This window comes from Arvicanthis niloticus, chromosome 1 (assembly GCF_011762505.2).
Source record: "Arvicanthis niloticus isolate mArvNil1 chromosome 1, mArvNil1.pat.X, whole genome shotgun sequence".
Classification (NCBI taxonomy): Eukaryota; Metazoa; Chordata; class Mammalia; order Rodentia; family Muridae; genus Arvicanthis; species Arvicanthis niloticus.
This window is the reverse complement of record NC_047658.1, coordinates 40,624,076-40,646,392: the sequence shown is the minus strand read 5'-3', so window position 1 is coordinate 40,646,392 and position 22,317 is coordinate 40,624,076. Positions and strand designations below refer to the sequence as shown.

General features: G+C 46.6%; 1 protein-coding gene across 2 annotated transcripts in view; it reads right to left on the bottom strand.

Moving 5' to 3' along the window:
* Igf1r (insulin like growth factor 1 receptor) overlaps positions 1–22,317 on the bottom strand; it is a 279,402-nt gene continuing 257,085 nt past the window's right edge. The window contains exons 18-22 of one of the 2 annotated variants that reach the window (XM_034512804.2): positions 19,448–19,610; positions 17,088–17,217; positions 13,548–13,682; positions 7,255–7,674; positions 1–6,639 (exon numbers count right to left, since the gene is read on the bottom strand). In XM_034512804.2, coding sequence (XP_034368695.1) covers positions 7,281–7,674; positions 13,548–13,682; positions 17,088–17,217; positions 19,448–19,610 — 822 coding nt within the window. In that variant the 3' untranslated portion in view covers positions 1–6,639; positions 7,255–7,280. Of the gene's footprint in view, positions 7,675–13,547; positions 13,683–17,087; positions 17,218–19,447; positions 19,611–22,317 lie in introns of both variants that reach the window. The other variant, XM_034512795.2, reaches the window with a different exon arrangement.

Sequence of the window (22,317 nt, the reverse complement as noted above, 5' to 3'; positions counted from 1 at the left end):
TGCATACAGAATTCTTTTATTTAACTTAATCCATGTGGTACTTTAACTACTAGAAAAAAGCAGAGTAATAGACTCAAGTGGCCTTAGCTTCAGCCATTCAAAATAGACAAAGTTTCTTTTTCCATAATGTAAAGACTCCCGAGTATGTCGCAGTAACAGGAATAAATTCTTACAACAGAATATACAAAAACATTGAATTTTTTTTTATCTACTGATTTTCTTTTATATATAAACAGAGGGTTTTTTTTTTTTTTTAGGAATAATTTATACACAGAAAGTTATTTTATGTAACAAATTGGCCATATTATTATCTTTTTTAGACTTTTTTTCTTTTTTAAGAAAAAATTTAACAAGAAAACTTAGAAATGCATTATTGGCGATGCATCCATTCCATCACACCTTCTGATATGACTTTTTTCTTTTTAATCCCAGAGGTAGACAAGCTCTGAGAAAGCTCTCACCTCAGCCTCACTGGCTTAGGAAGCAGACGGGATGTCACCAGGCAGGCACCTGTTCCACCTGCGTATGTGTCTGCACACTGCCCAATACCCACGAGAAACTGAAAAACCAAAACAAACCCACAAACGGTTCCTAGACTTTTTTCCTGCAGTGTTAGAAAATTCCTGATGTTTTCAACAATGGTATCTAGTGGAAACATAGAGACACTGCCAATAATGCATGGGGAGCCCAAGGACATGGGTTTTAATTCTAAAAAAGGGAGGGGGGAGTGAGGGGGACACACGTTGTGGTTTTTGTTTCCAGTTTGTTCTGTATTGGAAAAAATGGACCTTCAGCGTTCGGCATTAAATACAGGTAGGCACAGCTTTCCTTAGGATCTGAGGCACGTGTGCCAATGGCCTGTATAAACAGAATCACGTGATCACCATGAAGCCATTCCAGTGACCTGAAACCCTCCCATCTCCATGGCATTGTGGAACTAGGACAAACACCAGCCAGATGTCACCAGTGAGTGTCATCTCTTTGCTGGGTGGCAACACACTGCTACTTCCATGGCCAGCAAGATTCTGGGTTCTTTCCATCTGTTTAGGCTGCTACTCCACAGGGAACAGTAAGTAACAGAGAATTCCTTTCCCCAGCAAAGGGTTCCAAGATCAAGGTACTGAAGAATACAGAAGTACTTTCTAAACCACTGGCATTCCTTTCATTTGTTTGTTTGTTTGTTTTTTAATTTATTTTTTTTATATTTATTTATTTTTTTTTTACAAACTAGAGCAGAAAGCATGTGGGAAAGAGAGTGAACCACAATTTGGGTCCCAGGGAGAATTTTTTTAATTAATTAATTACCTTTTTTTTTAATTTTTATTTTTTATTTTTGGCATATTGTAAAGCTAGCTAGTAAACAAGTGTCAAAAAATAAAGAAGAAGAAAACAGAGGGAAAAAAAAAGACTACAAACACATACTTTTGCACACAGAGAGAGGAAGAAAAAGTGTTTTTAAATTATTTTCGGCAATTATAAACTACAAACATTTTATAAAATTATTCTATGTTCTTACAAAAATGCAATGAAACATTTAATTAGTTCTTGTAAACCAGATCTTCGTCAACGACTACCCGTAATCTACTGGACTTAGAAGCCCTATTGGAAACGATAATGAGTAATTTAAAGAATGTTTTACTGGAAAGATACAGACACAAATGTGGACACAAATCAGTGATTATGAAGTTCTCACAGAAACAAAATAAAATAAATCCCTAAACGTCATGCCCCAGACTGACAACTCATCTGATGAGCGTGATGGAGTCTGAGTTCTTCAACACGTGACTTAGCTCTAGGAGAGGTTTCCAGAGCAGGATGCCAAGTTTCTTATCTGAAACCAAATGCCCGGAGATGACTCCACAGCCTCCATGTGGTCTGACACCTTCAGAAACCATCAAGTCCAAATATGGTCCATGCTTTTTCTAGGCCCTTTACCCACTGTCAGCAATTCCCTTCACATCACGATGCCGGTTACCATAGTTACCTACTGCACCATCACTCTTATCACTCTGTCATCCCATCAAGAAATGTTCATTTCTCTACATCACCAATTGGTTATCCAAGCTGGAGGCCCAAAGCAAAGACCCCCTGGCTTGTGCAAGGTCTGTATCTTCAGCATCTCTGGTAGGAGGGGTTCAATTTTAAAACAACATCCTGTCTTGAAGTTCTCATTTGTACCACCACCTAGTTCAAAGAGGAGTGATAAAGTTTGACCATCATCACTGGTTCTTAAGGAGTGGATCTCTCTGGTCCAAGTCTCCCAATGCAGCTGCTTAGCCCAGGAAATGAAAAGACATCAGACAGACATAAACCTAACATTTAAAAACAACAACAACAAACCCAAACCATAAATTCATTACTGATAAAATGGGCCAAAGCATTTTGATGAGGTGGTTCCGTCTCCTGCAGGATGCCAACGTGTAGGAAAGGAGTTGCCTTCAGCACTGTGTGGCCACTTTCAGAAGACCCAGCAATGATGACAGAGGACCTTGGGAAAGCATCTTAGACTTCTCACCCACATGAGCTCAGTGTGACCTTGCCACCACTGTTTGCCTGTCTCAGGTATAGTCACTGCCAACAAGGGTAGGCTCTTAAGGCCGAGGCTCTGGGAGCTCAGACTGGCTTAGAACTTGGCATCATACATAGCTCACCCATTGGTCAGCCCACCCTAAAAACACTACTGTATACCATTCTGCCATCTGCTCATCTCATAATGATCACTTTTCTATTTTATGAAGCTTTTTTTCCTACCATTGAATTGTTCCGAGTGATAAGAAACAGGCAGGAAGGAGAGACCAGTGATGGCCTTGAACAGTCTTTTATATCTTAAGGAGGAAGCCTCATCCCAACTCCGAATCCAATGTTAGGACATTCCTGAAAGGAGATGGGGGAAAGCGTGGACTGCACACAGCTCAGGCTCCACTGGATCTCCACGATTCAGGAAGGGCTGTGTGGGGGACACCTGAACGTTCACATCACCTGCATGCTGTGCCTCAGTGGTTCATGTTACTTCAAGCAGTGTGAGCTCCTGTCAGAAGGGGGGGGGGTGCGTGAAAAAGGCCACGACTCAGCTTGGTAAGATTACTTGAAGCATATAAAGAGAAAAATCAGGAAGAGGCGGGAACATCAGCATGGGATCAGGCTAGAACTGTGGACATGATGCCTTGCAATAGTCAGAGTGGGTGGATCCAGCAGAACTGCACCCTCATACAAGCCAACTTTTTATTTTTATTGAAGTGTTTCTGGAGCATTTGTTATGACGGACACATTACCCCGTTAGTGTCCTCTCTCTACTTAAAGAAAAAAAAAAACACTCACACAAAACACCAACAACTCAGACAGTTTCAAAAAGAAGAAGAAGAGGAAGAGGAGGAGGAGAAGGAGGAAGAGGAAGAAGAAGAGGAAGAAGAAGAAGAAGAACCCCTTAAAATTAATTGAATGAGCTGTAGAAATCCAGTTGTAGAAAACCGGTAGGTATGTGTAAGAGAGGAGAGGTCACTATAGCAGAGAGTCACCTACAGTGTAGAAGAAAACCCTGATCAAACAGTCTCTCCCAGTGACCCTGTGAGCATCTAGGAACCCGGAGAAGGGCAGCATTCTGGCAGGAGGCAAAGGGCTCCTGAGCTTAACTGAACTGTCAGGCAGTTCTCCACACTGGGGGTAAAGATCAGCCGCCAAGTTTCCCGGCTGAAGTCCCCAGGGCCTGTGAGAGCAGCTGCTGGAGTTGAGGATTGCACTGTCCACCCATGAGCAGCAGATGGATGGGGTGGACAGAGGCAGAGCACAGGGAAGGCTAGGTGCCGACCACTGGCCTTCCAGCCTCAAGATTTGGTCAGTCCTTGTTTAGCCCTGGGGGGACAGGGAAGAAGAGGGAAGGACAGCAGCCTGCAGGGGGTGCAGGCTTTGTCTTGCCCCCTTTATTATACTGGCCTTCTGTCAGAAGCAGAGGGGGGAGGGGGAAGCTCCCTGATGGCTGTACCTCTAAAAGGAATCAATGCCAAGAGAGCAATGGTGGCATGCCCCTGCTGCAGTGCAGGTCTCAGAGGAGCAGCTGAGGGGGCTGATAGGGCACCCTGACATGTGCACACATTGGGATTCTCAGACAACCTATGTGTGGGTGCCTCCTGCCCTCAAAACCTGGGAGTACCTGCTCTCTTAGGGATAGAATTTGTCAGTCATTCAATCTGTATAAACTTCTGTTCCAAAGTCAGCCAGCTGAGGATGGGCAGGTGAACCCCCTCCACTGGTGTGCTCTGTGCTCATGATGGTTGCTGGGTTGAAAGTAGGAAACCAGGTAAGGAGAAAGACCAAAGTCGTCCTAGGAAAGGTGGGCTTTTGGAGACAGAACAGGAAGAGGTTGATTGAGTTAGTGTTGCTTTGACCCCAGGATCTAGCCTATCCCAGTCTCTGCTTCACCTGGGTATGTGGCCTGTGGAGTGGGTTACCAATACCATTGGCCTCCTGTCAGGTTCTGACAAGTGTGAGATGTATTATATATGTATATATACACACACACACGAAAAACAAGAGTGAGGTAGATAAATGTTTGAAAAACAAAACACCCCCCGCAAACCAAAAACTGTTCCATCTAATACACACATATACAGAGATACATACATCTTTTCCTCAGCATTTAAATTCATAACGGGGGCTTCTCTATAGTGATAAAAACAGGTATCACAAAATAAATTAAAACTCCTACATGAAATACCTTCTCGATAAGTTCCCCCCCCCTCCTTTTCTCTATTTTTGTTAAGGGGAAATACTGTGGGGCAGAGGCTAGGGAGGGGCTGTGAGCCTGAAACTACAGACAAGCCAGAGAACTGCAAGCTTTCTTTTCTGTCTAATCTCCAGTCACAACTGCAATCATCATCTTCCAACATTTTTCTTACTCCTAATTTAAATATTTCCACCCAGAAGCATCTCTCACCCTGTCGCTGTTCTGGAAAGAAGTGCTAAAAATGAAACAAAACAGGACCTCCAGGCCCAGAGCTCTGGGATCCTGGCTAAGAGAGAACAGCAAGGGGCTCTAGGGCCACAGTGGGTCAGCTCTGCTCTGCCTTGGACCTTCATGGGGCTTTGGTGCCTTACACCCCACTCACATGGAGGCCACCCCTTCAGACATGCTGGTTCTAAAGACAGGTGGGTCAGTCTAATGGAAGAGATGGCAAAAGGTGGCAGATGGGCCACTGGGCCAGCTCTGCTGCTCCCTGGGGACTCAACAGCTTTTTTTTTTTTTTTTTTTTTTTTTTTTTTTTTTTGGTGTGTGTGATTAAAAAATAATTCAATGACTACTGTCTGCAGTTAAAACTGCTACTGTATCCCAAAATTGGTGTGTGTGTGTATGTGTGCGTGTGTGTGCGTGCGTGCGTGTGTGTGTGTGTGTGTGTGTGTGTGTGTGTGTGTGAACCAAAGCAAGGAGAGAAAGCAAAGTGTGACTTTCAACAATGGGAACTAGAAACACTAAACCAGGATGTGTGGGATTTTTAACCTTTTTGTTTCTGACCTGAGTTTGTGGCATGCCTTGCACTGTAACAGACTCCAATGCTGTGTGTGGGAGGTACAGAAAGGAGAGAGCAGGGCCCAGGAGTACGTGGACTCTAGCCTCCCACCCTCCCCACTCCCTTACCAGCGACTGTGCTCACAGAGCCTATGGGTTAGAGGATAATGAATGGGGCTACAGGGAGGAGGGGAAGGGAGATGTGTTTATAAAAAAGGCATCAAACAGTTCATGGCAAATTATGTCCTAGAAGCATCAGTTGCCGGAGAAGAGGAAGAAAAAAAACCACACGCTAGTAAATAAGCATAGGAAGTTTCTTGGAGTGAGCAGAAAGGAAGAAGGGTAGACCTGAAAGTTTCATAGATTAAATCCACAAAGATAAAGAACAAAAAAAAAAAAAATAGCAGCTATTTTTTTTCCTGTACAGACGTATAGATGAATATCTGAACTGTAAAAAAGTTATAAAACTGACATTAAAGACAACGTGTATGCAAATGTTTCATGGTCTAACATAGAACTGAGAGACCCATGAAGAAGTCCTAGTAACAGACCATGTGACAACTCAGACTGCTTGGATCCACTGCCTGGGATGCTCCACGCTGCTGTGGGTCTGAATCCCTTCCTTGCACATCTGTACCCACTGCCGGGCAGAGTCCCTGGAACCTGGAACCCTTTCGCATGTGTCCCTCAGGGGGGCCAGGAGGGAGGCTGGGGAGGGGACGAGGCTGGTATGAGGACCACCTTCAGGCTTGCTCATGGCCATTTCCTCCAGGATTCTTGGGGTGCTGTGGGTGGGGTGGGGTAGACAGCCAGTTCCACTTTACCCTTCTTCAAGGAGGGTGAGTTCCATCTTGTCCAGTTCTCTCAAACAGTAACCTAGTCATCACGCAATGAGACCCGGGGGGGCGTGGGCTAGGAAAGCATGCCGGGCACAGTGGGGGCCTCAACAATGTGTCTCTCAAATGGTATTCTCGACTAGATGCCACGCTTCATCCCATGCCTCTGGACAAAGGGAAATCAGTGCAGGGAGTACACGTGCGTGAGAAAAACCAAACCAAAAACAGGATTTTGGCAAACATTGGCAGCGTGAAAATGATAACCACGGATGAACAATGGCCCTTTTAAATTTTTGGATGACCCTAAAAAAAAAAAAAAAGGTTAAAGGTACAGTTAAAAAATTCCATCTCAGTGTGCGATTTTTTTTTTCTTTTTCCTTTTTTTGTAAAGACCTATGGTATCAGGCAGGTGTATACAGGGGTTGATAAGGAGCCCCAGGGACAGCCATTACATCAATCTGATAAAAAAACAACAACAAAAAAAGGCTTCCCAGCTGGGCTTTCGCAAACATTTTTTTCCACTGTGAAGCAGAAAAAAGAGAAAGGGGAGCGTGGAAGTGGGAGGGGAGAGGAGAGAGGGAAGGCAGAAGAGAGAAAAAGGCAGAGAATGAGGAGACTCAATTCTCGAGTATCCTGTTGCTATTAAGTGTTGCCATTAAGGTTTGCAGAGGCCCATGTCAGTTAAGGGTTCGGGTAGGGGAAATAAAAAAAGCTGCTTGCATATTGAAAAAAAGGAAGGTCCCAAATGTGTTTACTGCAGAGAAGCCATCTCCCGTGGGCAGCAATGGCAGTTCTGAAGATCCACTGAGGTACAGGAGGCTTGTGAATAGATTGTTACAACCTGCTCTCCCCCCCACCCACCGAGTGGGACACACACACACACACACACACACACACACACACACACACACACGTTACTTTGCACGTGCTTCGGTGTCCGAGGATCAGCAGGTCGAGGACTGGGGCAGAGGCAAGGCCCTCTCGTTGGCGCGGCCCCCGTTCATGTGAGCGTAAGGCTGTCTCTCATCAAAACTGGCACGGAGAACCAGCACGCCGGGGCCTGGGCCATTTTCAGCCTTGTGTCCTGAGTGTCTTTCAGGCAGAGGCAGGGAGGCTGAGGAGGCCGAAGGGTCCAGCGGGACGCTCTCCATGTTCTCGGGCTCCATCTCCAGCTCCATCTCCAGCTCCTCCGGCTCGGGAGGCTTGTTCTCGTCACTGTAGTAGAAGGAGACCTCCTGGAAGCTGGGCTCCATCTCATCCTTGATGCTGCCGATGATCTCCAAGAAGGAGGGCCGCATCTTGGGGTTATACTGCCAGCACATGCGCATAAGTTCAAACCTAAGAGGGGGAAGGAAACAGAGGTGAGCTGCCAGGGGCCTCTTGCTGAGGTCAGAGAGGTCCAGAACAACTGTATCACCTCTGTACTCCCTGGTTTCTTATCTGCATGCCTCTGGCATCCTGTCATACATCTCGTGCCCAGAGCCCAGGCCCAGTCAGTGCCAAGCCCAAACTCACTTCAAGTCTTGGTTCACAGAATCCACCATGAACAGGGTCTTATTAACAATAGCACTGCTAAGAGATAAAACAACCTACTTTCTGTCTGAAGCACCTCTTCTAGTCATGCATCAACCAGAAGCAGAAACCTTTCTCTCTCACTAATGAGAATCACAGCTTTCCTGACAGGCACCATTCTCTGTACCCCAAACCAAGGCTATTTCTAAGTTTCTTCCTGGCATCAGGGTGCCCCTGGCAGTGGGCCTGAGGGAAGAGATGGCAGGGGTGCCAGACAGAAGGAGCACATATCCCAAGCTTGCTATCTCACGCCAGCACCTGCTTACTGCACATGTCCCATGAAGGCAGAACCCTGCCCTGAAGATTGAGGATGCCCAGCAGAGTTCTAATAGAAAGTTGGAGGCCAGCAAACCAGGAAAGCCCTGAACACAAGTTTCTTCTATAAACATGGCCAAGGGAAAAACAGTATAAAGGTCCCTGAGGTCTGAGTGCAAGTGCTAATAGTGTGTGCACAACATGTCTACTGTCACATTCTCCCCCTGGATGTTTACATCCTGAAGACGCTTCCTTGCAGAGACGGCTCCTGCAGAGATGGGCTAAACCTGCTTCCTTGTTCAGTTGCGTATAATAACCCTGCTTCCTTGTTTATCTGCATGCAATAATCTGCCTCTCTGTTCAAATCTATATACTAAACATACTGAGCTTCCAGAGCCCAGTGCACCCAGCCCCAGCCTTTCTATATCTAAGTGTTTATTCTTTCTTCATTCCCTTGATGCCTTAGTCAAGTCATGGCCCCAGTACCTAAGCCGTGCCACTCTGACGGATGGACAGACAGAAAGCAAGAACAGGGTGGTCATGATTCTGAGGCAAAGGGGTACCTGGCAGCTCTCATTCGCAGGAGCGTGAGACCAAAGAATTTTCCACTATGCTCCTCCAGGAAATTGTGTTTTAAAACTCCTGGCTCAACAGACACTTTACACTAAAATCCACTGAATGGAACTTCGAATATATAGGAATCTCACAGCACCCTAAACAAGCCTCTAGCATTCTGTCAGGCTGATCACTGGGCTACCAGGCCATTTCACTTGTTTACAATGGGCCATGCAAATAATCCCACAGAGGTGAAGGCATGTGAAAGCAGCCCCACAGGTAGGCATGAAGTTGTCCGTGGAGAGAAAGGGACCCCTGCCCATCTGGCCAGCTTTCTTAGAATCTGTAGGGTCAAGTCAGATGAGGTGGAAGATAGTAACCTTAAGAAAAAATTGCAAACGGCGTGTTGGAGGTCCACCCAGAATTAAGCATTCTGGAGGCCTAGGTGCAGCTTGGAGCCTGTTAGAAGCTGAATTCTACTGGAGCAGAACTGGCTATACAGCCCCTGTAGCTGTTTCTAAGCTCCTCTGTAGGCTGAGTAGTTGAGACAAAGACTGTTTAGCTAGTAACCCTACAATATTTACTGCCTACTTCTCTGGGGGTGAAGAAAAATCCCGGTAAAGTGGCCAATGCCTTCGAAGGAGGACAACAAACTGGACCAAAGACAAGGCTAACTAGGTTATTCTCACTGGCGCTAAGTGACTGGTTCTGGTGGGACATGACAGGTTGCAGGTAGGTACTAAGAGCTCTGGGCCTGGGAGTCACATTAGTCCTTGAGAGTCAGAGATGTCTCTTTATTGCAACAGTTACAACACATCCTCATCTTATATATAAGGAAAAAGCACCAACCAACGCATTTAATCATTTGTCTGAAGTCACACAGTGAGTGAGTTGGAACGGAGTGAGGCTGTCAGACCATGCAGCTTTGCTGTAGATACCCGAGTAAGAGTAACTATGGTCCCACTACCAGAATGATCTCTCCTGGCTGTCCACAGCCAGTCAGATCTCATGGGAGGGTTTGGTGTGCAAAGACAGCAGGCAGGTAGCATGCTCCCCTACTCTGGTTAGGTGGTGATAAAGCCTTGTTCCCCTGTCCTCATCTTTTCCTGAAGGATTAATCGGAATGGGAAGGAGACACAAGGAGCTTAGCTCTGTGGCCAGGCTGCAATTTCCTCTCTGGCTGACAGGCCTATCCCTGAATAGAAAAGTGCAACCGGGGGTAAGAACATGAGATGTGTCTGGCCCCATGCCCCGTGGCCAGGGGTGAGGGTGGGGCTGAGGAGGTGCCATGGGCAGAGTACGGATGCGGTGACATCAGTAAAAACAAGCCATGTGATGCCTCTTTTAAATCATCCCAGAGTCAGCCCTTCCAGAGCTGCCCATAAAAGGAAGTCTTTTTTGCTCTGTGCGATTTAAGACCTTGTTTTTATACTCTTTCCACAAGAAAACTCTCCAGTAGACTCTGGGATTAATAAGCTGATAAAAGGCTCCCTCTAAAAAGCACATGTAAAAACCACCGGACAGTTCTGATACGCTGGAGCTGTGATTTACAGAATATGTCCCTCTTTGAAGGTACACACCTAGCTCTCTCCTGGGGGTGAGTGCTATCCTAGGGGTGTATGCACATCCTATTATTTCCAGCCCCACTCGGCTTTTGAGCCCCAGGGCATGTCCATGTCTTAAGCTGGACAGGCTGCCATCTATGTGAAGCACTGGCAAACTGAAATATGCCCAGGAGCTCATGTATGTAGTGCCCCTGCTGTCATGTGTTAGTACTATACTAGGTAGTGGTGACTCTTACCAGGGATCAAACTTCCAGAAGGTCCTACAGGACCGAGTGGGTCCCCCTCTAGCATTCTAAGCAGCTAAGGCTGTTTTTGGGCCTACTTCTCAGCTGGACCTACACGGGGATGCTATATAGCCCAGTAGCTAGCACACAGTTGATGCCAGGGATTGCCTGGCAGACACTGTCACCTGCCTGTTATGATTCTATTCATACAATTTGTCTTTACAAAACCAGACTGGGGTTTCCCAGCATCCTGGGGGTTTGACTCTCAGAAAGGAAAAATGCAGAAGCAGTCAGATTCAACTGAGTATGTCTCAACTGCATGTGAGCTGGTGACGCTCGGCTCGGCTAATAAAACGTTCAAGTTCCTTCCTGAATCCTGCATCCTAAAGACTTGGCACGTGAGCTCTGGAGATGCTACCAGATCAAATGGTTCTGCACCTCAATTTTGAGGCTGAGCTCGAATCATCATCCCGGGAATTCTGCAGCCTCAGGGCTGAAACCTGTTTCAGGATCTCCAGGTTCCATGAACTCTGGGACTGGCCTCTGACCTCAGCAGGGTTCGCTGACAAATTTGTGTCCAAGGCACTGAAACCCAGGGGTAAAGATGGCAAGGATGGGCTCCCCTGATCCAGCCTCATAGAATTTGCTAGATCAATTCAAAATGAGCTATGGCACTGACATTCAGACCTGGATACCCTGGTGTTTGATGGTAACCCTTTCCTCTAAAGCTAGAACACTCTGTGATATACAAGGCTCGACACTTGGCTACTCCTGAAGCAAATTAGGTTCAGGTGTAGGGACAACGAGGCCAAAGCATGGCCAGAGGGCTGTTCCTGCCTCAGAACCACACAATGGAAGCCCTTCCTCTATGTGTGAGACCCAACAGGCTTCAGACTACTCCCAAGGGTGTTCATTTACTGCGCCAAAAGAATCCTTTCCCAGAACACATCTTCCTCCCATCAGCATCTCAGCAAATCAGGGCACCACAGTCCGTACCAGAGCCAGCTTGTCTCCCTTCATTCTCTTCTTTTCTTAGAAAGGAGACCGATCTGCCAAGGGGGTTCTGAATGGCAAAGCAGAAAGGCCTCCTGAATCAATCATTTTGCATCCAAGAGCAGCCTCCGTGTGTAAACTTCCTCCTCACTCTATGCTGGGAACAGGAAGTCCACTGCCTTTCCCATAGCAGGTGGCTGCTTCCCAAGCATATTAAATTCATACAAAAAAATCCAGTCAGCTGGAGATGGATCAGCTTCAGGAGTCCCACGAGTTCCCAGACAAATGTTTGCCGCGGTATAAAAGAACAAAAACAATACCTCTCCTGTGACCAGCCCTAAACCACAGGAACAAAACTCACACCTGCTCTTTTGAATGGTTTCTCAGCTCGTGAGACACCACTGATTCTAGTCTCCAAACCAATGCTGGTGTGGTACACCCTTATGCAGATTCAGAGGCAGCCATGTTCCTACTCCACGCTTTCAACTTTACCCCAAATACTGACTATTCTCACAATGGGCCAGGAGGAAATTGGCTGCACCACTGAGGTCAAAGCAAAGCTGTAAGGGGCACTGTGAGCAGCACTCAGAACCCAGAGCTTCTCTAGGTAGGCCTCCTGCATCCTGTAAGCCTTCTGAGGTCAGTTTAGAAAGGACACGGCAGCTCTCCTTGAAATGCTGCAGGGCACAGCAGGCAATGGACAAGCCAGTGGCTCAATATAGCCTGCTGCCTATTCTATTTTGTAAGGCCCTCCCAAGTAAGAGGACTTTTTTACACTTGCAAACAGTTGGGGCAAAAAAAAACCCCAAAAAGCAAAAAGCAAATAAACAAGTAAGTGTCCCTCCTGCCCCCGGCAAAGAGGAGTATTTTATAAGAAGAAAACAAGAGAAATTAAAATTCCAATATAAAGTTTCAGTTGGAAGTAACACAGGCTGCAATCCTAGCACTAGGGGAGTTTGAGGCAGGAAGGGCTATACTCTTTCTCTCAAAGGCTCCATCCTTGTTGATTCCTGAATCTGCTTTACTGTGGCAGAGCTGAGGGACTGAAATAAAGAGTGAGCATGTGGTCCACAGCACCAGAAATCCTCTCCAGTCTGTTGGAGAAATCCCCTCAGTCTATGGAGTAGTCCACAGAGAAGCCACAGCCTCTCACACTACACAGATCTACCACTGTTCCCACTGCCCTGTAGTAAATCTGATCTCCTTAAAACCACCCTATGCACAGGAGTGTTTTCATCTGCTGGAAGCCCTGCCTCAGAGTTGAGTTTCAATCTTCTCCTGGAGATCTCACCAAGCTCCTCCTAGGTTTTGTCAGAAAGCCCTTGAGATGACATTTTCAATTGATGGAGCCTCATGTGGTACCAGGCTAGCCTCATGTGGTACCAGGCTAGCCTCATGTGGTACCAGGCTAGCCTCATGTGGTACCTTTGACTTCTCAAGATTCTGAGAACAGTCACTATTACCTCTGTGTAGTTCTGCCCACTGCCCACACGTCCAACCTCTCCATCTGTATATCACCCCACCATCCAAGGCACCATGTGAGTGAGCACTGTGCTGAGGAGGAGAAGGCAGGGGGTAGGTAGATATGAGTGTCTTTTGTGTAGAAGCAAAGAAAATTTGACCATCCCCCTGGGGTTGTTTCACTAGTGAAGCTGAACCTGTTTTGAAGTGTTCCTAGAAAACTATAAGGGTCTTGACACAGTAGTGGGAACCTGTTTTGATGTTTAGCCCTAGGATGCAGAACAACAGTTGCCTTAAGGTGTGCACACCAAATGGAAGCCCACTGCTCTCAACCTGTATCTGATGAGCCAATCAGAATGCCTTCTTGTCTCCCTTGAAGCCTCACTCCAGGAAGGGCCATTCTGCAGACCCACTGAGCCACCAACATCAGACAGAATGAGATTAGGCTGTAGCACCAACTCACAGATCCAGCAAGCTCAGCTCCAGCAGCCAGGAGAGATAAGCCCCCTTCTAAACCTCTCCTGTACCCACAAGCAACAGAGGGACTAGCTCTGGAGTTACCCTATGTGGCAAAGGAAATACATACAGCATATCGGGGCAGTTGTCTGGCTTGTCTAGAAGGCCGCCCTCCATGACGAAACGAAGAACTTGCTCGTTGGACAAGCCCTGGTAGGGCTGCTCAGCCAGTGTGGCAATCTCCCAGAGGACGACCCCAAAGGACCTACAGGGGGAACAGAACGTGAATAATTCAGAAAAGGAAGGGAAGGACCACATCCCCTCCTTGCTAGCATTTCTTAGACTCTGGGTACTGAAAAGAGCATCCTCAATGTGACGACTGCACTTTGTGGATGTCAAGCCAGCCAGCCGGCTGAGTGTGGGACATCTGTTCCCTTTAGTCACCACTAATGCTTCCTGTAGGGCTACTACAACCCAGGTGGCAGGGCTGAGGTTGCTAAGGTTAGGGGCTTCTAACATCTCTCTCAGTTTTAAGAGCCTGATCTACAGCACACATATTCACAGTGCCTGGTCCCAGCCATCATTGGGACATAAGTCAAACTAGCTTTAGTTCAGCACGGAATGCAGAGGACCAGGTCCTAGCCTGGCCACTGACCTGGGACAGCTAAGCATCTTAATGGTCTCCTTGAGGGATTCTTCTCATCCCAGTTTAGAGATCTCTATGTTAATGGTTCTCCACACCACTACAAAGTAGAATCTGATCAGTTCTTCAAACAGATAGGTATCTGGACTCCCCAAAGCAGTTCTGATGTAGGGTTGGGAGCTGGGTCTGGAATGTTCTGTAGGATCTTGACTTGGGCCACAGAACTCAGGAGGCAAGGTTGGGGAGGCAGCTGTGTCAGGTAGGGAACTTGGGTGAGATATACTTCCCCGGGGGTGTGTCGCAATAACAAAGAGCCCTTTGGTTAGAGGCTGGCTGAGGTATGAACTCAGTAGGTAGTGAATTCTACCGTGTGTGCAGTTTTGCCTGTCAGCCAAGAAGATGGAACTAAAAGAGATCCATGCATGCAGAAACGTTGGACAGGTAATGGTCATACTGTCGCTTGCAGTGTGAACACACCTTCTTAGGGAGGATCCCTGCTTCCCCATAATTCTCCCTGGCCTGTTTGCTCTTACACTCAGGCTGGAATAAAGAATGCCACCCATGGCAAGCCAACGACGAGGCTTCAGATGCAGCCTAGTAGGGCTGAGCCCTACAGAAGAGCCTGAGGCGGGCATTCTCCACTTAGGGCTCTGCGGATACTGCTCTAAGTTGAAGCAGGCAGCCTCTGACTGAATTGTAACTTTCGGTTTGCTGCTTCAGCTTCCTTCTATGAACAAAAGGGTTTTGTACACATCAATACTAAGTCAGACAGGAGCGAAAGCTCAGCAATCAGACCCCAGGTCCTATGGAACCAGCAGTCACTAAGATATACAGTGCAGTTATGGTTTTCAAAGACCTGGCCTTAGACAGGTTTCCTGTCCGTTTCAGCCATGGGATCTGCCTTCCAGAGCCTCCGTGGCCACATCGGAGGCATTCTTTGGAGGCTTCAGTGTCCACCCTCATGTCTGAAATACGGCCTGAGACAAGCAATGATGTATGTGGTGTTCTATTTTAATCAAGTGGTCTTGACTAGGTTCCCTTCCAGACCAACTTCCCTTGTCTCTCATACTTTCCCTGGTGCACCACAGGACTCCAGGCATTCAGTCACAGTCCTGGCCCTGAGCTCTGAATGCCGTATCTAGACTGCTAGTTACTTGAGTCTTTACAAACTCAGCCAGTCAGCTCCAACGTAACTGTTGCCAGTACCCTGTTCTCCTCCGAGGCTCCCTGTAGCCAACATCCCATCCCACCTCACCCCATCCCAGCAGTCTGCTCATAGGGCAGAAAGGAAGATAGAGCACATAAACCAGAAAGAATGAAGACGTCTAAGGGCTGGCCTTCCTGCCCTTGTGAGGGAGGGGACAGTCCCTGGAACATCTCCACAGAAGCTCAAATAACAGCTGTGATAAGTGCAGATGATCAGGGTGTGGCTTGACCTGAGGGCGCCTCCTTACACCATGCTCCAAAGGTCTCCTACAAAGTCAAGCACAATTCTTCCAATTTTCTTTGGATTTTTACTTACTTAGGAACAACTGTCTTCTGATTATAAATTCATTCTAAAATGACTACCATTCCTCCAGCAAGCAGGGGTTCAGTCAGAGCTGGCTTATACATTCCAGTGTCCTTGCTGTCCCCAACCGTATGCTCAAAGCTTGGGTTGAGAAAACAGATACCCCAAGCGCTGTCAGTGCCTCAGCACTTGGCCGAATGAATTCCGACGCCTTTCCTCTTTGTACATTTTCTTATTGGTTCGTAACGGCTAGTCAAAGTGGAGGAAATTGGCAGGGAGAACCCTGCACGACCCTCGCTGTGGCCTGTAGTGACAGCTGTTACCCAGAATTGGGGTAGAATGAGTCTGTGCTCGATCTGTTTTCCTAACCTGCAAGCTGACCTCAAAGCTTCCAGAAGCAGGGAGCTCAGAACAAACAGATGGAAGTGTGGCCTTAGGTGTGCCCTCTCCCGTGGCCTCATCTACACGTGGAACAGAGTACTTTGATTCAACAGAAAAGATGTAACCTCAGATGGGCTAACTGCAGAACAGACCTCATCCTTGAGCTGGGAAACAACCAGGCTGTGCTGGGTCATATTCAAAGGCTATTTCCAATTTGCACCTGTCTTCCAAACAAGATCCAAGGCTCTTGACCGGGAACGGTTCACGAGGCTAAAGAACTGATGTCAATCACTACGGGGATAGTTTCTCTCTGTGGTCATCTGCACTTGGAATAAACAACCACCGCTTCAGTAACACAACAGCAATGGGATCTCCCTAGCGGACAGCCAAGATACTTTCTGACATTCGAGGAGGGGGACGTGCCAGAGTTCCTGCCTGCCAAGAACTCCAGTTGTATTTTGGAACCCAATGACCTCCACACAGCGTTTCCAAGGAACTGCAGTAAACAGTACTACAGAGAAGTCTTTGCACACTTTGGTCAGTGTGCTGCTACCACAAGACAATTTCTACTAAGGAAGAAGCTTTGGGTCAGGAACAATGGACACCCATGGAGGTGGGGGAAGAGGGAGAAATGGAGGGAAGGGGGGGCAAGGGGGAGAGGGAGAGGGAGAGAGAGATCAGATGGAACCAACAGAAAACCACAACCAAGACTCTCAAGTTTTGGGTTTAAATACAGCACTGCCTTCAATCTGAAGGGTCAGTGAGCGGAGGCAGGAGAGTATACAGAGCACTAACCCACTGAGAGTGGGGAAAAGTGAGGGGGGAACAGGCAGAGGAAACACAGAGGTGAAGGCTCAGGCTTCAGGCATTTCCTCACTCCTTGGAAATAGAATCAATATAAGGTAAAAAGGGAAGGGAATGTTGGTTCTACATACTCCTTGGCATCCCACAAATACCTTTTTGCTCTAATGGACTCCACACAGGAATATCTAGAAGCTGAAGGGTTAGGGGGCACTAGATGCTGAACTCAAGGCTGGCAGTTGGTGATAGTGAACAGAAGAAAGAAGGAGAATGACCCAGGAGCCTGAACCATGAGCTGGAAGGTCCACGATGGCCATGTAGGGAAAGTCTCATACCAGACGTCAGAATGAGTAGTGAAGACACCATCCTTGAGGGACTCGGGAGACATCCAGCGCACAGGCAGCAACCCCTTCCCGCCTTTCCGGTAGTAGTCTGTCTCATAGATGTCTCGTGTCATACCAAAATCTGGAGGAAAGATGCATAGTTACTTAGCTGGACCAGGTCTTGGGGCAGTAGCTAAGGGGTCATGGCTGCCCCAACGTAGGGCCTTTGTCTTTTCCCCATATTCAAGGTGAGACACGTTCTTGCTCCACTCTGAGGGCTTTAGCATGACAACCTGTAACTTTATGAGGCAGAAATAGTGAGGCACGACCAGTAACTCACAGGCAAAAATAAGACGTATCTGGTCTTAGTAATTTATAATCTGGCTCCTTTAAGAAATTAACTCCCTTACTGCACTTAAAGTGAGAGGCAGTTTACAAACTATCAAGTACTATGATCTTTCAAAAAAATATACACTGCACAGATCAAGAATGAGTGGCATATAGTTGTAGTTTGGTCAAAATACACGGGAGGATGTGGACCTCATTTACTTGGTGGCGTGTCTCTACTACTGAGGAAAAGGCCTTTTGCCACTTTCTAGGGCAGAACATACTTACAGTGAGAATTCAGGAAGATGAAAGTACACAGTAAACGGCTGAGATGCTCTTCCCCAGGCTCCTGGAGCTATTACACAACACCCTTTCCCAACACAATACTCTGAACTCATTTTTGAAAACGTCTTCCATTTTCAAAATCTCCTGAAGGTGTCACATCATCATGGTGGATGGCGGGCTTGCTCTCTTATAATCTCACATCACTGTACCTTCATCCACTTTTTTATCTTCCACTCAACCACACCATCTTTTTCTCACATAAACTCTTCCATTCTCCTTCCCTGGAGGAAAGAGCCGCTGCTCTACCTTTAAAATGTCCCTTCATATCTCTAAGTGGTGCCACAAAGGGGTGAGGTACAGGCAGAGCAAAGGCTACAGAGAATGAGGGTGCATGGATGTTAACCCAGCACAGTTGACTTGCACCGTGTCTGAGCTACCAGCTGCCTCTGGTGAGCTGACTTAGAGTGTGAAATCCCTGAGATGGGGGCACTGGGGGACACTGAGGAAAGCGGAATGAGCCTGAGAAAGGAAAAAGGAAGTGCTCAAGTCTCATCTCTGAATTAATCCAGAGACATGCAAATGAGAAGATCTGCTTTGACTTGCATAAAAGGGCGATTCTAGAAAACAATCTCTCTTCCTAAATGCAAAAGAAAAATAGAACAACCCCGTCTTCCTAAACAGGCATGCAGAATTGAATTCCAAAAAGAAAAAAAAAATCATAATTATAATAGAAAATATCCTCATAAATACGCCACATGGTTAAACGGAAAATATAATCCTTACTGATTTGGATTTAAAATGGAAAAAAAGCACACACACACACAAAAAGCATTTTTCTAACTGTAATGCAAAATGGGACAAAAGCATCTTCACCCAGTTCCTGGCTGTGTTGGGAAGAGTACACAGGAGGGCAGGATGAGGACACCGTCATGGGCTTGCTGTCTAAGTATCTCCAGCTCTGTCCTAGTCCACTCTCACTTCACATGTGGGGAAAGATGGCACCAGGACGGAAGGCACCTGCCCCAGGCCACTCAGGAGCACAGTGGCTTCCTCTGAGGAGTAAAATCTGGGTCCCCATGCATAAGGGAGGGATGGGAGGCTGGAAGGACCACAAGGCTGGTAAGAGAATGCCTCTTATCTAGAAACTCGGGGTAGGGTATCCTCTTGAAGGCTGCCTACCAAGCTGGGCTCCCAGGGCTCCAAATACAAGTGTGCAGAGACAGACATGTTGGTGGACTCTTTAGTAACTCCAATGACTGACATCTGCTCTGTACAGTCATTTCATACAGCTGCATGCCAACACCCCTAACTCCTACAATTAATGAAAATGAAGATAGAGAGCCCTACTTTGGCTACCTCTCTAGAGATGACAGCCATTGCTTACAAAGAGGCCAGAATGGCTCATGCAAAAATCACTGCTAGGGTTTAGGCAAGCAGAACACCTCTAGGACACATGCTCAAGAGGTGGCCAAAGGTTAGTAGTGGCTGATAAGTTTCTCCTACATTTTCTGTCCCCTCTGCTCGTTCTCAGGACGAGCACTTGGTATGTTTCTGAACTGCTGGCCTATCACAGTAGGGAGGTAAAGGCCTTGTAAATGCAAGATGGTTTTCTGAGAAACCTTTGTGACTACTTTTTTTTTTTTTTGAAGTAATGGACAAAAACCAAAGCTAATATATAAGCTGACTAATGACTGCAAGTCCCTACAGCACCTGTGAATTTAGTTTAGTTTGTACTCTAATCTGGAAAGCAAAGGACGCACCTCCAATTTTGACCGTGAAATCTTCAGCTACCATGCAGTTCCGCGCAGCAAGGTCTCTGTGGACGAACTTGTTGGCGTTGAGGTAGGCCATACCGTCTGCAATCTCTCCAGCCATCTGGATCATTTTGCTTAAGCTCGGAGGAATGAGGACTAGATTATTCTGCTGCAGATTAAAAACAAAACAAGAATGTAAGCAACTGAGACTTTCCCCGCCCCAACCTGGAGGTTTATGCTAGGAGTTTTAAATCCATGTTTATTGTATCTGAGTACCACAGGTCACCTGCAGGAAGTCAGGACTTGCTCAGAAGGACGAATCATTGCTGAGCTCTGGCATCACCTGCTTGTGATAAAATCATGTGTGGCTAGAGGAAACACCAGTTAGCACTCCTTGGGACCAGCATCATCTTTTCCCACCCCTGTTTCCCATGTATGCATGTGCATGGATGTAGCCTGAAGTTTATGTTGGGAACCACCTTCTAGCAAATCATTGAGGCAGGGTATCCCAGTCAAATCCAAAGCTGGTCAACACAGTTTGCTCTGGGGATCCCAACTCATCCTTCCAAGGCTGGGATCATAGGTGTACTGCCACACCAGTCCAGCATTTACATGGTTTCTGAGGACCTGAACTCTGGTCCTTATGCCTGTGGGGCAAGAGCTTTTACTATCGAGCCATGCCCCCCAACGCCATCCAGTATTTTCTATTTGGGGCAGGACAAAAATTATTTAAAGTGACTCAGCAAGTTTAGGCATTAAGTATTCTCAGCTCCAGCTAGTTTCCGTGTTCCTTTGGCTTTAGCAATCACAAAGTGTGAGGAAGAGGAAGGACAGAGAACCTGTATAAAGGCCACATGGAACAGACACACTTCCTAAATGGATTACCTCGAGCTTTTCTTCCTGTGGATACTGCCAGGACTTATTTATCTTCATTCCCTTCTTCTAAGGTAAAAAGATATGAAGACTAATGCTTTCATCTTGGATTACTGTTTCTATGGGCACTGAGGACAACTGAAGTTCAGGTGGAGTTCACCTTGGAGGGGACCAAGGTCACTGACCAAGGACCAATATCATGTCTAAAGAGGAGGGCAAGATGCTGCCTTCAGCACTGAGAAGAACTGACCTAAGAAGTGGTAAAGTCATTTTGAAAAAATGAGATATATGTCTGAGAGGCTGATGAGGATGGTTTAGTAGGTAAAGGTACCCACTGTTAAGACAGAGGGACTATGTTCAGTCCCCAAGACAGGTATGGTAAAAGACGAAAAACAAGTCCTTCAAGGTATACGTGGGTATGCGCATGCATACCCACATGCACAAACAAACATGAAAAATTCCCAAAGCTCCCTGTCACCCCATTCCCATGTGCAAAACCAATCATGGCTCCAGTTTTGACACTATCTAGCATGTACGTCAGTAGCAGTACAATAAATTATGCCTCAGTTTCCCTAGCTGCAAGGCTTCTCATACCACACTATGAAGCCATCTCATTTCCTAGGTCCCATACACATACCTTCCTAACGCATCTCAAGTCACAGGAGAGCATGACAAGGCTTGGAGATCGCACTATTTGGACTATTTTACACAGGCCCCATGCACTCTGACCACAATGAACACTTAAGAGCATTCTGGCTCTTGCCCAGGGTTGCTAAGTTCTCACCAGATGCCATAATCTAGGAGCTAGGCAACAGGCCTCCAGCAGTTCCTAGAGTACCCTCCACACTTCATGGCAGACCTAGTTGGGCTCATTTACCTATTTAACCATTTTTACTTTGATTCAGGATGTCTTACTAAAATCCAGGAGATGTTCTCAGAGGATGTGCCAATATGCGGAGGAAGCCTGAATCACCATTTCTTTTACATGAGTGCTTCCCCGTCACACTGTCTTTTAGTATCATTAGGGTCTTAAATACCCTTGGCAAAGTCGGACCTCTGCAGTTCAGGTGACACATACTTAGGCTCATGACACACACTGGAGTGTAAGTGCTGAGTAAGTGTTCAACAAAGAGCTGTCACTGAACATGTGAAAAACAATCAACAAAAGGGACTTAATTATGTGCAGAAAAGGGCTGGGCTGACATTTTGTCAGTTCATGATATTATGTTGTCATTCTTTCCTTTATCTCAAGAGAGCAGAAATCTTTAATTTTGTCATTGCCTCTTAAGACAAGCATACATCCATACACTTACCTAAGTAAGCAAACTGCAATGAGGGAGAGGTAGAATACACTGAAGCTGGGGTATATATACTGAGGCTGGGATATATATAGTGAAGCTGGGGTGTATACATTGAAGCTGGGGTATATATACTGAAGCTGGGGTATATATACTTTAGTAATTCAACCTGCCTCTTAAAATTTAATTAGAATTTTGTTTTATGTATATGGGTGCTTTGCCTGCATGTATGTTTGTGTACTACCTGCATAACTGGTGCCCATGGAGGCCAGAAGAACTGTGAATATACAGAGTTGTGAGCTTCTATGTGGGTGCTGGGAATGAATCTAACCAGGGTTTTCTGGAAGAGCAACCAGTATTCTTAACTGCTGAGCCATCTCTACAGCCCTGTATCTCTTTATATGAGGAAACTGAGGCCCAGAGGCCTCTTATAGTTGCCTGAGGACTGGAGGTAACCAATGGCAGAAACAGCCCTGGGACCACAAGTTGTGGGTTTATTCTGTGCATGAACTAGGAGTGAAAGGTGTTAAGTACAACCTAATGTTAGGAGGTGCCTTAGAGGACCACTCTCCAGTCTCCTTCTGTAGACTGGCTATTCCTGGGGCAGGATGAGGCTTCACCATGAACCTGGGACTGATGTTGGGAGAAATAGGCAGAGCTTTGTGGCTCTGCTATCAATGCACACTCAGCCTTGTAGCTCTCCTG